This window comes from Ailuropoda melanoleuca, chromosome 6, assembly GCF_002007445.2.
Source record: "Ailuropoda melanoleuca isolate Jingjing chromosome 6, ASM200744v2, whole genome shotgun sequence".
NCBI lineage: Eukaryota > Metazoa > Chordata > Mammalia > Carnivora > Ursidae > Ailuropoda > Ailuropoda melanoleuca.
The window spans coordinates 64,990,071-65,009,175 of NC_048223.1; the positions used below are offsets into that span (position 1 = coordinate 64,990,071).

General features: G+C 43.9%; 1 protein-coding gene across 1 annotated transcript in view; it reads right to left on the reverse strand.

Moving 5' to 3' along the window:
* Nucleotides 1–1,611: 1,611 nt before the first annotated feature.
* Nucleotides 1,612–19,105, reverse strand: part of CCDC6 (coiled-coil domain containing 6) — a 109,097-nt gene continuing 91,603 nt past the window's right edge. The window contains 4 exon segments of the mRNA XM_002915097.4: nucleotides 1,612–5,915; nucleotides 7,125–7,249; nucleotides 15,483–15,583; nucleotides 18,191–18,347. Of these exon segments, the coding sequence (XP_002915143.1) occupies nucleotides 5,721–5,915; nucleotides 7,125–7,249; nucleotides 15,483–15,583; nucleotides 18,191–18,347 (578 nt within the window). The 3' untranslated portion in view covers nucleotides 1,612–5,720.

Below are 19,105 nucleotides of genomic sequence, written 5' to 3' on the forward strand. Positions count from 1 at the left end.
AGAATGTTAAAAAGTTTGGGCTGGATTAGACATCAGTGACTGAATACAATTGTTATTTCCACGAGTTTTTAATTTAAATAGTGAGACATTAAAACAAAGACCCAGGGGTGCCTGGGTGGCTCAGTTGGTTAAGGCGTCTGCCTTTGACTTGGGTCATTGATCTCTGGGTCCTGGCATCGAGATGTGCATCAGGCTCCCTGCTCAGCGGGGAGCCTGCTTCTCCCCCACTCTCTCTCACTGTTGGCCCCTGCTTGTGCTCTCTCACTCTCTCAAATAAATAAACAAAACCTTAAAAAAAGTAAAAAAGACCCAGATTTACGTAGAGAGTTTTATTTACACAAACACAAAATTTCCATCAACAGTTTCAATTTTAGATGCACTTGGTGGAAACACGGCCTCTAAAATGTATTAAAAGAAACAAGGAGTACACGCGTAGCTTAAACTTTGTTGTTAAAGCACTTTAAATCTTGCTTTCATCATACTCTACCTGAAATTAGAATGGCTATCCCCACTACACAGGTTAGAAAACTGAGGGTGGCAAATGAGGCACAGACTTGAATTCAGAGATCCTGGCCCATTTTTTGGGCAACATCTTCCACTAAAACCCAGTAGCTGCCAGGAGTAGAGAGGCCTTGATCAAAAGCCAAATTAAAATCTTTCATTAACTCATAGTGAACATGGAATCTGGCTTAGGCCAGAGTGAGGTCAAGAGTCTCTCAAGGTCCATTTAGTACTTTTAAACACAAAAGGCACTACATTCAAAGTCTGCCCCAGTAAGATTGTATCACAGCCAGGTTCTTGAAGACTATTGCTCCAAAGACAGGATCCCGCTTGATACCATGCTTTTCCCCACTGAATGCTAGGGCTTCCTCAGGTGCAGCTGACCAACAATACAGCCCCCAAACGTGTATAACATGTCACCCCAAATACCCATTCTGAGTTTCTTCCCAAACGAATGCATGCAGGACCAGTGCGTGTCTTCCTGTGTGAAGGACTGCACTCGAGGCTTCCATCTCCTGGTTTCTCATCTTAGCGAGGCAGATAATGTATCTCACAGGGAAGGAACTGCACTTCCAGACACGCTAAGTACCTGGCTCACTTAAAGAGCTGGTACTCAAACCTGGAAGTGAACCTGGAGCCGTGCTTCCTACAAAAGGAAGGGGAAACCACGAAGATGGACTTTAAGAGTAAGCTTGCAAATATACTGGAGGTCATAACCAAAGCCTAAGTACGTGTGTGCGTGCGTGTGCATGCACGTATGTACAGACACACATATATGTTTATATGTAATACAAGTTTTGGGGGTGTCACTTTTCATAATCCCCTCGGTTTATAGTATTAAATTGAAATACAACACAGACTTTCAACAGTGCACAAATCATAAGCATACAGCTCCATGAATTTTCAAAAATTCAATACATCCAGGGAACCAGTGCCCCGTTTAAGAAACAGAACAGTACCAGCCCCGTCCGTGTCCTGTCCTTAAGTTTACTTTCTAAGGCGGCCTTTAGGATTAGAATCAAAGTCAGATGTCCATCAGAAGCAACAGGGAAACGATGTTCATTTTCCAACTCAAAGACCAGAAAGAAAGAGGTTTTAAGGCTCAAGAGGTGCATTTTAAAAAATTATCTTTATTTAGGTTTCTGATTCAGCACATGTATCAAAGACTAATCAACATAAAGTAGATAAGACATTAATTGAAGTCTTACATCTCTCTAAACTCTGACCAAGAATGTCAAGATTGCCACTATTACCAGAACGCCAACCTAGTCAAGTTGTAAACAAGCTACCATGAAATACAGTGTGCACGGAGATGCAGAGGCAGACATGCTAGCATGGGGCTCTCCTCTCTTCCTTGGTGATGTCTTGCCGTTGGACAGTCCATTTTTGCTTTCCATGCAGAGTTCCAAATAAAGTCCAAAGGCTCAGGGTCAACCTGATCAAAGCCTCTTCCGGAAGAATGCACTCTTACACTGCTGTGCCTGCAACTTTGTTTTTGCCAGGATGAAGTTCAGATCAAGACGTACACGACAATCTCGAGGACGGTGCAGACCAAGTCAAGAACTGAAGGTGAGCAGTAACCCGAGTGAAGGCATCAATGCACACACACACGTGCTCACACAGCACCCACGCTGTGGTGAACACAGGATTCCTTGCACCGCCTCGCGAGAGGCAACCAGGGCTCGGCCGTTTACCACGACTGCTGAGCATTCTGGAAAATGCTCCCCATAATTTCATGCTAACAGCTGTGTGTGTGTGTTCAAAGAAAGAAAGAAAGGAAGAAAGAAAGAAAGAAAGAGAAAGAAAGAAAAGAGAAAACAAGAAAAAGAAACCAGAAACGAAAACCTAGAAACCCCTTAATCTCTTACAATGGCTCTTGAGCAGGGAACTCGTGTAGCAGCGTCAATGGCTGGCTCTTGAATAAATTTGGAAATAAAAGGTTGTTTTACTCTGTATTTCTTTGGTAGTTACCACTACGAAGTTTTCAGTGTTGGTTACCTATAAGACAAGTACTAGACAGAAGATCAAGTTACATGGGAATGATTCTTCTGTACTTGTAAGATAAAAACATTGCGCTCTCAAAGCACGAGTTACTACGCTTTTTCTTGCCTTACTGGGCATCCTCTACAAGCAAGGCTTTGTGCAGGAAAAGTCCATGCCTACCTAACAAAGGGCGATACATACTCTACTCTCTTACAGTGGAACAGTTAACAAAAATTCACATTATCAATGATCTCTGATCAAATCAGTTAGAAGCCAATTACCAAGGGACAGCAGCCCTTGGTGCCAAAGCCACATTCTGGTCACACATTCATCCCAGGGTTGTGGTATCTCAGGAGCTCAGAATTTAAACTCCTTTCCATTAACAAAGGAGCAAGTTAAATCAAATCTTAAATACTTCCACCATCTGCCAAAATTCTAGAATTCTGTCCAGAATGCCAGCATGCTTGATGAGAGAAAGCAGTTCAGAGCCCAGAGAGGTGTCAGCTATTAGAGAAGTCAATTTGGTTTTATATAAAAGGCATGGTAATCTGGCAACGGAGTAAGTATCCTAGTAGCAGCACAGTGGTAGCCAAGGGTCTCTGTCGGCAAGACAGGGAAAGGAAGCTCCTGAAGCCGCCTGCCCACGGGCCAGCTCCCGATTTGACAAAGGCCCCCGGGGAATCGCTCCAGGGTGCTGTAGGGCACATGGGCCGCAGGAATGGCAGTTACCCCATTCAGCCCCCATGAGAAGCGCCCGTGGTTAAGTCATCCTCCCGTGGGTGAGGGGACTCTGGCCTCCATGCTCTTGGGGTCTGAATTTGATGGGCCCCTGGTGGCTAAACGATCACCAAGAACGGCTCTGGCAGGTGCACTGCCCACATGTGACGGGCGCCACCCAGGCTCAGAGACCGCTTGAGAAGGACCTGAAACAGCATAGATTCAAAAGAGTAGTGTTTGTTCTATCAGTTCTGAATGTCCGCAGGGAGAGGCAACTAGATTTATGTTGAAAAAGTGCTGTTTGAAGGAGCTGTGTTTTATTTTGAAATGAACTGACGAGTCTAGGGGAACTGGCACTCCATTTCTGCAAAGTCTGAAAGTCAAGAACTTGTTTCTAAAAGGCATTTGTCAGGAATGGTTTGCTCACGCCAAGTGCTTTTTTATTTACCATATGGCAATGTTTTGACTTTTGTGCTTTTGGGAGGGAACTCCATTGACAGGAAGCGGAGGGAAGCTCATTATGTTGTGGACTTTCTCGTTTGCACAAGCCACTATCCAACAGCATTAAATTCTATCAGCTCGCGAAAGAGTCTTGTAAACATAGACCATACTTCTCCTACGAGAAAAACCAAGAACTGTACCATGAAGGCAAAATGGGTTTGCCTCCTCTCAGAATTCCTCGGAATGGCAATGTACCACAAGGGGCAGCGGGCTATTGGTGAGATCCCCGGGTTTGCTATGACCCTGTCTGATCAAATTAAAAACCTAAAGCCTTGGTAATTAAATGCCAAACTTTTCCCCCTCATTTGAGAACTGTATTATGATTATGTCTATTACATACAGATTATAAATAAAATTTATATAGACCAATTGGGGAGTGAAGTTCAGTGGTGGAAGCAGGAAGAGGTGAAAAATCCTATTGTTGCTTTTACTGTCAGGTTCTTAAAATGCTAGTCAAACACTATTTTCCAACAAGACTCGTTTCATTCTGTAATTCTTAAATACACATTCGAAGGCAAAAATGGAAGTTTCTATACTGTACACTATTAAATATCTACAATGTCACGGTTCCTTATTGTTAGGAGTGTGTTCAATAAAGAGCTAGCTATTAGAGATGGGTGTCACAAAACATGGACTCTTAAAAATTACTGATAAATTAATTTTCAGTTCTCTGATTATATCCAACAGATACACATTCTCATCATAAAATATACATTCTCTAGTAAGTTATTTTCGTCCACAGCATATATAAATATGCAAACACAGGTGGTAAAAATCACTTTACTACCAAAGTACAAACAGTAACTGCTGAAAAGCAAAAATAAAGATGTTGCAAGTATTAAGAAAAGAGTGACTCAGTGTTCCACTTCCAAGTGAAACCAAACGATTTATTTGTGCTAAATGAATGGAAATAATGTATTCAGAGTATATCTGCCTGTACACAGCACTTGCTTATACCGGGCGACACAGGCGCTCGTCAAGCTAACGTGCTACTTTCTCCTCACCTCTTGCCTTTTCTGCCAAGCAATAAGGTATTCTGTGGCCATTATGCCAAGATATTCCTATAATGTTCATTTCAAATAGTACTTTCTAATAATATTTTGCACCTTTAAAATATTTGTTCAAACTCTATTTTAGGGGATCATGAAGAATGGAAAGGGGAAAATAGCTGTTTTTGTTACAATCACGTTGCCTTCTGCAGCAGAAATCAAAGAATGTGTCTAATCAGCCATCAAAACCACTGGTGGGCAGGACAACATTTATCGACTCGTGTTAGAGGGGGCGGTCTGGGTAGGTTAACACGACAGATAAGGAAAGAATCACACCTTAATATACAATAATTATCCATCCCACGTGTATGTGGGTAAGGTACAGCCATGTGATCCATCACTTTAGCCTGTTTCACAAGAGACATGGATGTTGACATATACTGAAAATAACCTATAAAAAGTGTATCTGTAGAAAGCTCTACTAAAGAGTATATTGTCTTGGGCACTGATGCATCTAACTTTCCATTCTACACCGAAAGCTAGATTTTCAAAGGTCTGAATTGTAGTGCTGAATTATGGGTATGTTTGGTAAACACCATTATAATGGGGGGCGGGGGGGGGGAGTAACAGCTCAGTAATTTTCTGCAAATTCATGAAAAAAATATAAAAAAGATATCCCTTTTTATTTTACAAACCTAAAAGCCAGGAAAATGAAGCTCTGGGGCCAAGCAAAAATTGCACACTGCTGCTGAATTACCAAATATCGAATAGCACATGTTCCAGCCAGGGAATGGACGTACGTGTAGATTCAAGTAAAACACTGATGGAAAAAGTCGTCTGTTTAGTGTTGTAGGCCCACAACACTGGCTGCGTTTCCGACAAACACTTACAACACAATCAATAGTGAAGCCTAGATAACCTCAGTGCAAATAAGTCAGATCCAAAAATGCCAGGGAAGGAAGCCTTTGGCGTTGAGTAGACGGCTCCACTGTACGAGTCCCGACGGGAGCTGCAGACTAAGCACGTGCATTAAGGCTGGGAGGAGGGGTGCGCCGGATGCTGCGAAGGGGCAGGCTGCGCGGTGGCTGCCGAGGGGGCTGCAGGCTGCATGGGTGGTGGGGGTGGAGGCGGAGGGGGCTGGACCGGGGTCTGTGTGTTGGGAGACGGAGGCGGCGTGGGCCGTTTGAATTTGTCAGGACTGTTGCTTCTCCGTGGTGAAGGCCTCTGTAGAAAGGACAGAACAGAAGGTCAGTCTGGGTCCAGACGGCTCATTTCTAACAGCCCGACAAGCGGGGGCTGGTGAAAAAGGAGAGTGACAAAGACAAGATACTAGCAAGTTCCGGGGCGCCTGGGTGGCACAGTCGTTAAGCGTCTGCCTTCGGCTCGGGGCGTGATCCCGGCGTTCCAGGATTGAGCCCCACATCAGGCTCCTCCACTGGGAGCCTGCTTCTTCCTCTCCCACTCCCCTGCTGTGTTCCCTCTCTCGCTGGCTGTCTCTCTGTCAAATAAATAAATCTTAAAAAAAAGAAAGAAAGAAAGAAAGAAACTAGCAAGTTCCTTGTCTATCCTACTGGTTTCTGAATGACTGATGAAAACGTAAACCAGGTGGCGTTTGCACCTATACCCATGAAAAAGCTATGCAAAATTACTATGAAACTTGCATTGACCTAACTACTGGACTTGGGTTCTTCGATGGGACAGTCCTAGAATTAAAAAACAGCGGTCATCCTCCACTCTGATCTTTTCTGTCCCCTGTATGTCCCCAATTTCCTTCTATCACTCAAGTAAGTTGTCAACAGCCTGAAAGCTGCAGTCCAACCAAATGTTTCTTTGACATAAAGCCCATCAAACCAATAAAAACAGCTTCAGAACTACCTCCTGCTTTTGTAGAATAAGAGTCTTCTGTTAAGGATTCCCTTATCGGAAATACCCTCACTTCTCTCCTATCCTCAAACCCCCATTAGCTACATTTCTAATTGCTCTAGTAATCAACTTAATGACCAGCTCTAAAGAAAAACTCCCGAGTGAAGTCTGAACCAAACGCACTTAAGGCTCCTTCTAATTCCAGGAGAGAAAATTCTGAGTAAAACCAGAAATAGGGCTAATTTCAAGAAGAATACTGAGGATCAGTGAACTGTGAAGACGCAGACAATAAATATTTTCGACATTGCGGCAACCAGCACTGATTTGTTATGGCAAAGAGCTGGCCAGAGTTCAAATTACATTTCACAAAGCATAATTTTTCACAGAAAGTGAAGCTGAAGTTTTGTCTCCTGGGAAGGATTTTAGTTTCCACACCAGAATTTGGTATCAAACTTCCGGTGGGAGGGAGAAGAAAGGTCAAGGTCGAAGGGCATCACCCCTGGTCTCCTGAGGAGAAGCTGCTACCACCAACAGGAGTCAAGGGTGGCTTCCTCCCCTACGGATACTCACTGTGATGCCATGGGAGGCTCCCATGTGCTGCACATGCAGGCCCGGGGAATTGTAGTAAGACATTCCGGCTCTAGTCAGTGAAGTTGGTGGCGTGAAACCAACTGTGTGACTTGCATATGACAGACCTGAAATACAACAAGAACAAGTATTACTGCAAACTCCATTGTGTGGTGTCCTCAACCATCTAGAAGACTTTAAAATGCAAAAGTTCTCAGTCATCAACAAAAATTAATACAGATGAGAAGAGTGCTGGGCTCATGAAATGGCCTCCTGGGTAAAAGGGGATATAAAAGTCAAGTCCTAAAAAGAACAGATAGCCCAGAAATAGGTCTTCACACAAAAGGTCAAATAATCTTCAACAAAGGTGCCAAGAGTACATGACGGGGAAAGGGCAGCCTCTTCAACAAATGGTACTAACAATCCATCATGCAAAAGAATGAAACTGGACCCCTACCTTATACCATACACAAAAATCAACTCAAAATGGATTAAAGACTCAAACATAAGACCTACAACTATAAACTTAGAAGAAAACACAGAGGAAAAATTCATGACATTGGTCTTAGCAATGATTTCTCAGATGTGGCACCAAAATCACAGCCACAAAAGCAGAAAATAGACAAGTGGGACTATATCAAACTCAAAAGCTTCTATAGCTAGGGAAATAATCAACAGAAAGGTAACCCATGGAATATGAGAAAATATTTATAAACCATGTATCAGATAAGGGATTGGTATTCAAAATATATAAGGAACTCCTACAGTTCAATAACAAATAACCCAAATAAAAATGGGCAAAGGACTTGAATAGACAGCTCTCCAAAGACATACAAACAGTCAACAGTCATATGAAAAGATGCTCAACATCAGGCAACATTATCCACAATAGCCAAGATATATAAACCACCTAAATCAAAATCAACACCTAAAAAACAAAAAATCCAGTCAAGAAATGGTCAGAAGACATGAACAGACACTTTTCCAAAGATAAACAAATGGCCAAACAGACACATGAAAAAAAGCTCAACATCACTCGGCATCAGGGAAATACAAATCAAAACTACAATGAGATACCACCTCACACCAGTCAGAATGGCTACAACTGACAACTCAGGAAACAACAGAAGTTAGCAAGGATGCAGAGAAAGGGGAACCCTCTTAAATTGTTGGTGGGAAATGAAAACTGGTGCAGCCAGTCTGGAAAACCGTATGGAGGTTCCTCAAAAAGTTAAAAATAGAGGTACTCTACGACCCAGCAATTGCAGTACTAGGTATTTACCCAACAGATACAAATGTGGTGATCTGAAGAGGCACACACCCCAATGTTTATAGCAGCAGTGTCCACAATAGCCAAACTATGGAAAGAGCCCAGATGTCCATCGACAAATGAATGGGTAAAGAAGATGTGGTACGTGTGTACGTACGTACACACACACACACACACACACACACACACACACACACACACACACACAGAGGAATATTACTAAGCCATCAAAAAGAATGAAATCTTGCCTTTTGCAACAACATGGATGGAACTAGAGGGTATTATGCTAAGTGAAATAAATCAGAGAAAGACAAATACCATATGATTTCACTCATATGTAAAATTTAAGAAACAAAACAGATGAACATAAGGGAAGGGAAAGAAAAAGAAGATGAAAACAGGGAGACAAACCACAAGAGACTCTTAACTATAGGAAACAAACTGAGGGTTGCTGGAGGGTTGCTGGAGGGGATAGGGTAATAGGCATTAAGGAGGGGGCTTGAAGTAATGAGCACAGTTCTTTAAGCTGTTAAGGATACTTTTCTTTGAGCTTCCATGGCTGAGACACGCAGCCACCAAGCCTACCTGTGTGTGTCTTGTCCCAGAATTTGTGCCCTCAACATCTAAAGTCAAGAGTTTATTTCATTTCTTGATTTGACTATCAAATACTGCTTTCTATCTGGCATGTTTCCATTCCAATTGTGGATGTGGGGAACCACACATACAAAATGGAGGTCTGGAGTAAAGTCTAAGTCTTTGGAAACTAAGTGGCCATGTTTGTTTTCACCACAAGGACCTCGTTCAGCTGAAGGAGAAAAGAAGAGGTTTTATTTAAACAGCTCTGAGGAATACAACCCTAATTCTGTTTCTTAGGAAAGTGATGAAATTTAAGAGAAAGGCTATGAAAGTGGATCCTTATCCCAAAACAGAGAGGAGGAGGAGGAGGAGGAGGAGAAGAAGAAGGAAGAAGAAGAAAGAAGAAAGAAGAAGAAAGATGTAGCCTATTTTGTAGCATTACAAGGTTAATTACTGGTATGTTAAACACTAATCAAGAATCTCCAAAGACTCCCTATTGTCTTCCTATACTGAAGAGAAAAAAAATCTCTAGCTATTACAAAGGTCTCTGCACTTGGCTCCAAACTACCTCTTAATATTGTAGGTCAGTGGTTCTCAACACAATTATCAAAGCCCCCGCTCAGGCCCAAATCAAATATCAGAATCTATGGGAGCAGGGCCTCAGGGAAGCCACTGATAAGAACCACAGTGACCTTATCCCTCTTGCTTCTGACCACTACTGCTCAGTTCATACCCCTTTGCCTGGGGTGGCTTCTCTGTACTTTCCCCCTGTCAATCAGGACCTCAATCAGGCTCTGAAGAGGCAAACAGCCTAGACCCTAGAGCCGATGGCCATATGAGCTCTAGTTCTGCCACTTGGCACTGAGTGACACTGGACTTCAGATCCATCAACTGTAAAATGAGATTACTATAGTGGCCTCAAAAGGTTGCTGTGGGGATGAAATGAGTAAATATCACAAAGTACTCAGAGGGTGCCTGGCCAACGATGGCCTCATTAAGCTTCAGCTCATGAAGCTCCTTTAAGGCCCATCTCAAAAGTCCTCTAAGCTGGTAGCTCTCTCTTCTTTGAATCTCTTCTTCTTACACAATTTAGATTTTTTTCAATTATAACTTTTTATTTTGAAACCATTTACGACTCGCATGAAGTTGCAAACACACTACAGGGTTCCCATGGACCCTGCAGCCAGCCTCCACCAACGCTGTCCTCCCAGAAGCACAGCACAGTATCAACCCCGGGAGACTGACACAGGTCCCCTCCTAGTGACAAAGGTACAGACTAGAGTTGGACTTCATCCGTGTTTACTGTGCTCTTCCTGTGTGCACGTGTGTACGCAGCTCAAAGTAATCTGATCACATGTGTAGATTTGAGTAACTGTCATCAAGACCAGCTGCAAAACTGCTCCATCACCACAAAGAAACCCCCTCGTGTCACTCCTTTCACTAGTCACACCTTCCCTCTCATCCTACGCCCACTGATCTGTTCTCTGTCACTGTAATGTTGTCACTTTGAGAATGTTCTAGAAATGAAATCATACAGCATATAACCCTCCACAGAGTGGATGTCCTGCAGTTCAGCTACTTCACCTTCTGCATAAAATTCATTTTGCTTGGCCTTGTGAAGTTTCTTGTAAAGAGTTTCTCGTATTCCCGCCCCCCCCACACCCTCCTCCAGGCCCTGTTATTGATGTTAAGCTCTTATGTGTCTTAGTACTTCTTGTTTTCACTTAAGTTCTAATCATCATGCGTCTGACCCTCTGGCCCACAAATACTATATAGGATGAGAATCCAAAAATACCTAGGTTGAAAATGCCAAACCCCAAACACCAGTCTACTAATAAACACTACGGCTTTTCAAAGCTACGGCTATAATAAATTTCTCTTGCTCTCATATAGAAATGCATTAACCAAAGTGAAGATGTAAGACTTATTTCACTGTCCTCAAACTCAAGGCTGCAACTTTAAAAGATGATTAATTAAAAGCAATTCATGACAAAAACCACTAAACAAAATGAAGCAAGTATGAAAGTGTATAATCTGTATGAAACCAGCCATCTAAAGGAACACTGCAGGATGGTGGGGAAAGGAGACACCTGAAAACACTGAAATATTAACACCACCTTGGGATAGAAGGATTCCAGATGACTCTATTTCTGCTCATACCCTTCTGATTGCCCCCAAATTCTCTTTAGTATCTTTTTGCTAATGAAAAAAAAAATGTACAGCCATACTAAAGGCAGATAAATTTTCTTCTTTTTAAGATTATTTTAGATTATAATTTTAAGATTTTTAGTTCTATAAGTTACACCTAAGACCACTATTATGCTAAAATTAAAAATTCCAAATGTAGACAAAATTTCCTCTTTAAGTATCCCTAATCCAGCTCAGTCCCCATCACTCCATCAGCACTGCTCTTGCAAGGTCAGCAGTATTTCCGTGCTGCCAGCTGCAACAACCGTTTTCCATTCCTCACTGTACTTGACCTTGGAGACCATCTGACAAAGCTGACCACTCTCTTCTTGGTGAAAGGCTTTGTCTTAACTTCAGTGAGACCCTATTCCAATTTTCCTTCTACTCCCCTGGTAGCTACTTCCCAATCTCCTTTGCCAGGTTTTCCTCCTATACTTGACCTCCAAATATCACAGTTGCTTCAGGATCAGACAGGAGGGCTTTTCTCTGCTCCCTTCATCTACAAGGACTAGGTGACCTCTCACCTACTTCTGTGGCTTTCTTTAAAAATAAACTTTTAATTTTAGAATAGTGTTATATTTACAGAAAAGTGGCAAAAGTAATACAGAGAGCTCCTGTACGGTCCATGCTCAGATTCCCCTATTATTTACATCGTATGCTAGTATAATACATTTGTCACAACTAATAAACTGAGGGGCACTGGGGGGCTCAGTTGGTTAAGGGTCTGCCTTGGGGTCAGGTCATGATCCCAGTGTCCTGGGATCGAGTCCCATGTTGGGCTTCTTGCTTGGCAGGGAGCCTGCTTCTTCCTCTCCCTCTGCCTGTTGCTCCCTCTGCTTATGCTCTCTCTCTCTGTCAAATAAATAAATAAAATCTTAAACAACTAATAAACTGATACTGATACATTATTATTAACTAAAGTCCAAACTTTTCTGGATTCCCTGAAGTTTTACCTAATGTCCCTTTTTTGTTCCAGGATCCCATTTGGATGCCACTTAATATTTAATTGTCAGGTGTCCTTAGGCACCTCTTGGCTGAGGCAGCTCCTCAATTTTCCTTGTTTTTGATGAGCTTGTCACATTTGGGGTCTATCGATCAGGTATTCTGCAGACAGACTATCCCTCGGTTGGGACCTGACATTTTCCACATGGTTAGACTGGGGTAATGGGTTTTTCGGAAGAAGTTCCACAGAGGACAAGTGCCATGTTCATCATATCGAGGGTACGTGCTACTGACATGGCTCCCCACTGTCGACGCGGACCCTGATGGCCTGGCTGAGGCCATGTTTGTCAACTTTTTCCATTGCAGTTACTCTTTTTTTCCCTTTTCCACACTTATTCTTTGGAAGGAAGACCCTATGTACTCCCACATTTAAAGAGTGAAGAGTTATTTCTACTTCCTTGAGAGCAGAATATCCACTAAGTTATCTGGAATTCTTTCGAAGGACAGATTTGTCTCTTCTCCCTTGTTTATTTATTCCGTCACTCATCTATATTAGTAGGAACTCCTGGATATTTATTTTATGTTTGGGTTGTAATCTAATAGGACATTATTCTTCTGTTGCTCACATTACTCCAGCTTTGGCCTTTGGGAGCTCTTTCGGTTGGCCCCTGTGTCTCTTTCCCATACCTTCACTTCATCTTGCTGTTTTCTGAGCACCTCCTTACTTTGCAGCATTACCAGATTTTCCAGGTTCATCCTGTACATTCCCTGCTCCAAGCCCTAGAAACATCCATTTCTCCAAGGAGTTCCCAGTTCTTTTCACTGGAGAACAGAATTAGAAACCAAGATCTGGGCAGTGGGTATGCTTGTTGCTAGTGAGACCCGTTTTCAAACTTTGTTATTGCCCATCTGAGATTTAGGCACACCAAAATATGCTAACTGGGAGCGTCTTGATGTTAGGCTGCTTAAATGGACAACCTGAAAGATAACCATTGACCAGTAATATTCTCCCCATATGTAATCCACATATATAAGTCCATACACTATTAAGAGAGGATCTTTGATAAGTTCTAGGAAATATATCTTTCAATCAAACTGAACGAGAAAGTATTTCAACAACTTGATGAAATGCAAGACTGCCAATGTTAATCAGAAATGGTAAGGGAAGAAATGCACCAAAATGATCAAAATGGAAATGAAAACAATATATATATATATAAGCAACATATCCCACTAAGAAAGTGATTATATATTCTTAATACTGAGCACCACAACTTCTTCCAATAAAAACTAAATTGAAAAGCAAATTTGAAAATTCAGATTTTGCTGATGTACTATGTATAGGACTGCGAGGGACTAGATTAGGAGTAATTCTGCTGCCAAATAGGAAGTAAAATCTACTTCGATATTATAGAACTTAAAATAAGACACAAATGTTCTTCTCACTCAGGCTGGCTGAAAGAAAAAAAAAATTCTAGGTGTTACTTATTACTTAGTTTAAGGAAAAGCAAATGGCTCGTTTATACAGGCAAGTCCCCGATACAGGGACGGGTGCAGTGCGAGCCCAAATTATGTACACAGAGTAAGATCTTCCTGTAGGATATGTGTTACAAATAGAAGTTAATATTCCCAACCAAGGTCTGACTTTTGCTTTTTCCTTATTCAATGACCACAACATTAGACTTAAAGAATTGGAAAATACATGCCTCTAAGGATTTCTTTAGGTTTAAATAAATCAAACAGAAGGCTAAATTATACTGAATATGAATCAGCATCACCATCCACTATAAAAGCCACCCTCCATATTGCTTCTTCCTAATGCATGCCTTCCTTTTACGTCAATAAATCAGAAGGCAAGTAAGACCTTTATCCTGGTAATGAAACCCAAGTGCTATTTGGGGGAAACTGAGAGGCAGCAAGGAAGGGGAGCTTTCGGAGAGATTTAAAGGCCACCAGAGACCAGGAGACACAGACTCCAGAGCATCCTTGGGGCAAGAACAAGGGGAGATGGTCATGTACTAATCCAGGACACGAAGCCCTTTTGTTTGCAAACAGCTCCTCTCTGCCCTGCCCAAACTGGACAGAAGTTGCCATGGTTTGTGCTGGACTGTCTTTTGATTTCTACTCTTAAAAAAAAAGAAAGAAAAAAAGGGGAGAAAGGGGAGAAAAGAAAGAAAAGAAAGAAAGAAAGATAGATCACAGCAGCAAAGCACTGGGCAGGAGCCTAACCTCAGTGTGTCTGCGGCACCGTGCACTGCCACAGCATTTCCCCTCGATCACCTGAAGGGCATTCCTTGCTGTCCACGGTTACAACAGACCAAGAGAGAGGGCCCCTAACATGCAGCTGTTCTACTCTCCAAACCCACAAAGCCTTTCCTGCCGCCACCCTTCCAAGCAGGCACCTCACTTTATTCTGCTGTGAAACTCCACCCTTCACCCCCCAACCCCCCCACACACACTCTTTCTCCCCAGCTCTGTGTAAAATCTGTTTACCAGCAAGCACAAGAAACTCAGACTTGTCCCTTTAGTCACAAGATTCGATCCCTTGGCTTGCTACCTTTTCTTTCCTCCCTCCACTCTGCGGGCCAGTCCCCCGCCCCTGCTTCCTCTTTCTTCCTTGTTGGATCATTTACTTGCCCTCCTGGCCTGAAAGCCCCACGCTGTGCTGGTTCTGAGCCACAGACCCTGGGGGGGAGGGAGTTTTCGGGTCAGAATAAGACAAGCACGCCTTTGAGGGAAAGGCTTCTGAGAAGCAAAGCCAGATGCAGGAGCAAAGCCAAAAGCAAGGCCAGTTTCTTCTTACAGGGCCTGCCTACTAGGGCCCAGCCCTGCTCACCAGTCACCGGGAATCTCAGAAGGCAGCTTGTGCTCCAAAAACGCAGGCGTGGGAAGCAAGACCCGTCCCGCCTCGCCACTTCCTGGACCTGTGCCCAAGAGCCCCTGAACTTCTGAATCACTGCTTCCTCAATGTTATAACATGGGGAAAATGATGCCTACATTAATTATTCTGAGGGTAAAAATGCAATGATGTATGTAGAACATCGTAATAGAACCCACAGAGGATGTGTTACGATCCATCTGAGACATCTGCCCAAGGCTTGGTCAATCAGCTGGCATTTAAAATCAGCGAAAGACAGTCTTTGGAGTTAAATTCCTTTCAACAACAAAAAATTAAAAAACACCAGCTGGCACTGTAACATTTGTGCTTAGAAATTTCAGGCTAAAACTCAGTCTTGATAAGGATTTGTTTTTGATGTTTCTGAAAAACACATGCCTGTTCTCCCTCTGTTTACAAGATCTTTATATGCTAGAAGGGAACATCTTTGGGGATGCCTATTAAATGTACCAGGAATCATTCATAGAAGCAACTGAGAACATGTACTCACCCGGTGATATAGGCCTGCTTGAACTTGGAGAAGGTGTGTAAGGGATCGGGCTGGACACAGTGCGAGGTCTTAATCCTTGCGCAGACATCTCGTTAAAATACCTAAGAGGAGGGGGGTGGAAAGTATCAGAACTATGTGCGTTTCAATAGTTCTTAAGAGAGCTCCTATGACATAATGTTTGGGGTTCATATCTTGAGGTCAAACTCTGGGATATTTAGAGCACAATGATATAGCTAGGAGAAATGTATAAAGCAGACTCAGGGGTCACAAGACTCCACTGCTTGGCAAGCCCCTCTCCCTAGGGGTACAGGTTAGGGAAATCTGGAATGTCCTAGCTCCAGGAGGAGGCCTACTAACAGAGCTGTGTCATACAACAGAGAGGGCTGGGCTTTTCTTCATCATACAACAGCTATGTAGAAATCTACCTCCACTGTCCCAAGGGCTATACACACATTTAAATTGTTATTTGAAACTCAAACTCAATCAAGCCCTCTAAGATTTATGTCATCAAATTAAAGCTTAAAGGTAATGGAAAAAATACATTAATTAAAAATAAATTAAAAAATAAAATTAAAGCGTAAAGGGAACAGTATTTCCCGTGAACTGGAGGTCAATCATTTACAAGATAAGCCTGGCTTAACAAGAGCCACACACTAGAACATAGCAAAAGACCCAGCACCCACACCTACTGCGGTACCACCTGGCCACACCACGCCGGCTGGGACTTCTTCCTGGACGTGGAAGTCACATCAGACCTGAGGAGACTTAGGTCTGATCGTCAGGAATGTCAGCCTTCACTGTGAATGACCACAGAATGCTGACAAGGAGAAATCTCTGCTTGAGAGACTTCACAGGCCTTGCAGCCAAAGGAAGGAACAGCTGGGTATGCAGGCCCCTCTATCCCTGGGAAGACGTCGGCCCTGACTATCCGTTTGCAAGAAGAACGTTAACACAGCCATTTCCGTGCTGGGTCATTGGGCTCAGAGAAAACCAGGCTCCCAAATCTGCCATGCAGCTGTCAAGGAGACACCCATGGCTAACGCTGCCTGCCCTCGAGAGCAGCCCCCATGCGGCACCAGGGCCTCACTCTACCCTACGGGACCGCGAGGCCGCGAAAACCACCTCTTGCTCTTTAAGGAATAAACACACTTCTAGACATCTTAAGTTTCCCATGATTTTGTTTCTCCCAAATGTGACATCATCATTCCTAACAGGGAGAGAAGCCTTTGTTGGGCAGCAGTACCCTAGCTGGGATAATGTGACCTACGAAAGATAAGGCAAATCTGGAATAAACACCAGTTCTGGAAAAAAATGTATGTACATATTTATCTAGAAGGCTGAAGTAGCTTCAGCATTTACCATGATTGGAAGATCCTGTCCCTCAGAGTGTGTCCTACTCAAAATCAAGGACAGGGCACTGTATAGTGTTAATCACTGGTATGCTCCCGTGTCTTAAGGTAGTTAATAAAATAGTTATTTGGTATTCTAGCTGATGTTTTTAGTCAAATGGCTTTCAGAGGCCAAGGATTTCAGAGAGATGGGAACACTGTCGGAAAAAAATCAGTGAAATTCAAGGTAAGGATAATAGTTTTATGATATAAACTTTTAAGAATAATCTTTATTCTTTTCAAATGAGAAAGCATATACACAGATCTAAATATGACACCCCATTATTGTTTTTATACGTTTTTTATTATAAAAATATAGACCTTAAAATGATATTACCACTGTCTATGGCAAATTGATAAAAGTTTTGTTAATAAGCTTCTGGATCTATCCAGTTACAGAAAGAGAAAGGAAGTGATTCTGATGTGTTTTGGTGTCGACAGTCAATATGATTCATCGCGGTCATGAGCAGACCCTGGACTCAGACACTGACTGCCTAGTCCCGTTGGAGGGTACGCTCAGGGAAGCTCGGTCTCACCACTCAGACACCAAGACATAAGGCCAAGACAACCCTGATCCAGAACAGAGAATTTCCCTTGCAGAAATGATCTGGTTCAGAGAAAGCCCAATTTCCCCAATGCTTGGTTTCTCTGCTGACTGAACGATTTTTTCAAATTGGATTTGCTGCTTATCCTAACAATCACCTCACTCCCAAGTACGGGGCTGGCGGGGGAGCAGGGGAGACTGTGGACGAGAGAAATGCTGGGGCCGTTTCCTCTAGTTAACCATAGATGACCCTCGTATTTCAGCTCGTTTCTCGGAGGGACAATGAGGGGGTCTGACAGATGCTTGAGCAGATAAATGGGATGCTCTGATTTTAGTTGTTTTAAGTAGCTACAGTAAGACCCAGACGTTTCCAAGCTGTTAAGGTAAGGCCTGTGCCTCTCACAACCTCCCCCGTCTCCAGGCACACGTGGGCTTCCTCAGGCGCAGGAAGCTTGCCCATCCACATCTAGGCCGCAGGATGCTCCCACACTTAAACCAGACACAGTGCAGGACGAGACAAACACAACAACTAGGCAAACTCTCTCTACGCATAACCCTCCACCTCTCTCTCGACCACTAATTATGGAAAGGCAACTTCTTCCTGATCTTTTTGCGTTTCGGGAAAACGGTCTGTCTCCTCCATTCTGCCCATGCTCAGCACCGACTTCCACGCGGGGGTGCTCGTCACCACCACGCCAAGCACCGGCGCCGTGTCCCTCCACAGCTAACCCATGTGAAGGGAGACCTCTCACGAGGCCCCCAAGCCGCGCACACACCTTTCGTCATCCATTTCCAGGCTGGACTCGCTCTCGGACAGCTGCCGACACAGGGCTTCCCTTCTCTCCATCTCTCGCTGCAGCTTTCTCTGCAGCCGCAGGTTCTCCTCCCGCATGTGGCGCTCCTCCTCCAGGTACTGCGCCATCTTCTCAGAATCTGAAAGGCCAGAACGCTCCGTTAAACCATGCTTCGTGCAATCGTACTCAAATCCGAGCTAGGACTGCCGCCTGGCTCCTGCGCCCCACAGACTGTGGTCCTCCTCCCACACGCGAGGAGACCCGGATTTAGAGTTTACCCCACGTACCCAAGTCTACCAACAACCTGCATTTACAAACAAATACAACAGGTGGCACTGCAGTGGGACGTTAGGTACCTTCTCTCCCACTGAGGCACCTTCTAAAGTGACGCACGTGTCAGAGGAAACGCTGGGGTCGCAGCCCCCGGAGCCCGCCTCGCTGCTGGAGGGGGCCCAGCCAGGGGGCTCGGTTCAGCCCCGGGCTCCCCTCACACCAGCCCGGCCCAGTGCGCTAGAACGCACTCCGTCAGAGTTCCGTTTATAAAAATGGAGACGGAGGCCGTAAACAACTGGAGGTGAGTATGTCCGGTCTAACTTCTGGTGTGTCTGTGAGACTCGAGCTCCCTGAGTCAGACACAGCCTCTCTCTGAGTCAGACGGCAGGTAAAGACCCATTAGCGGCTGGGCTCCAGGGATGGAGTCTTGCCTGTGACAAATACTGTTCCTCAGAAGCGGCCCCACATGACGAGGCCTCTGGCACAGCACTGGTTTCCTAGGCCAGCGCCGACTAGCCTCAGGGAGAGACGCTGGAACCAGCTGAGCCCAGCACATTCGCTCTACGGGAATCTGAAATGTGGGACTGACATCTTCATGAGGCTCTAGAATCTCCCTGTGCCGAG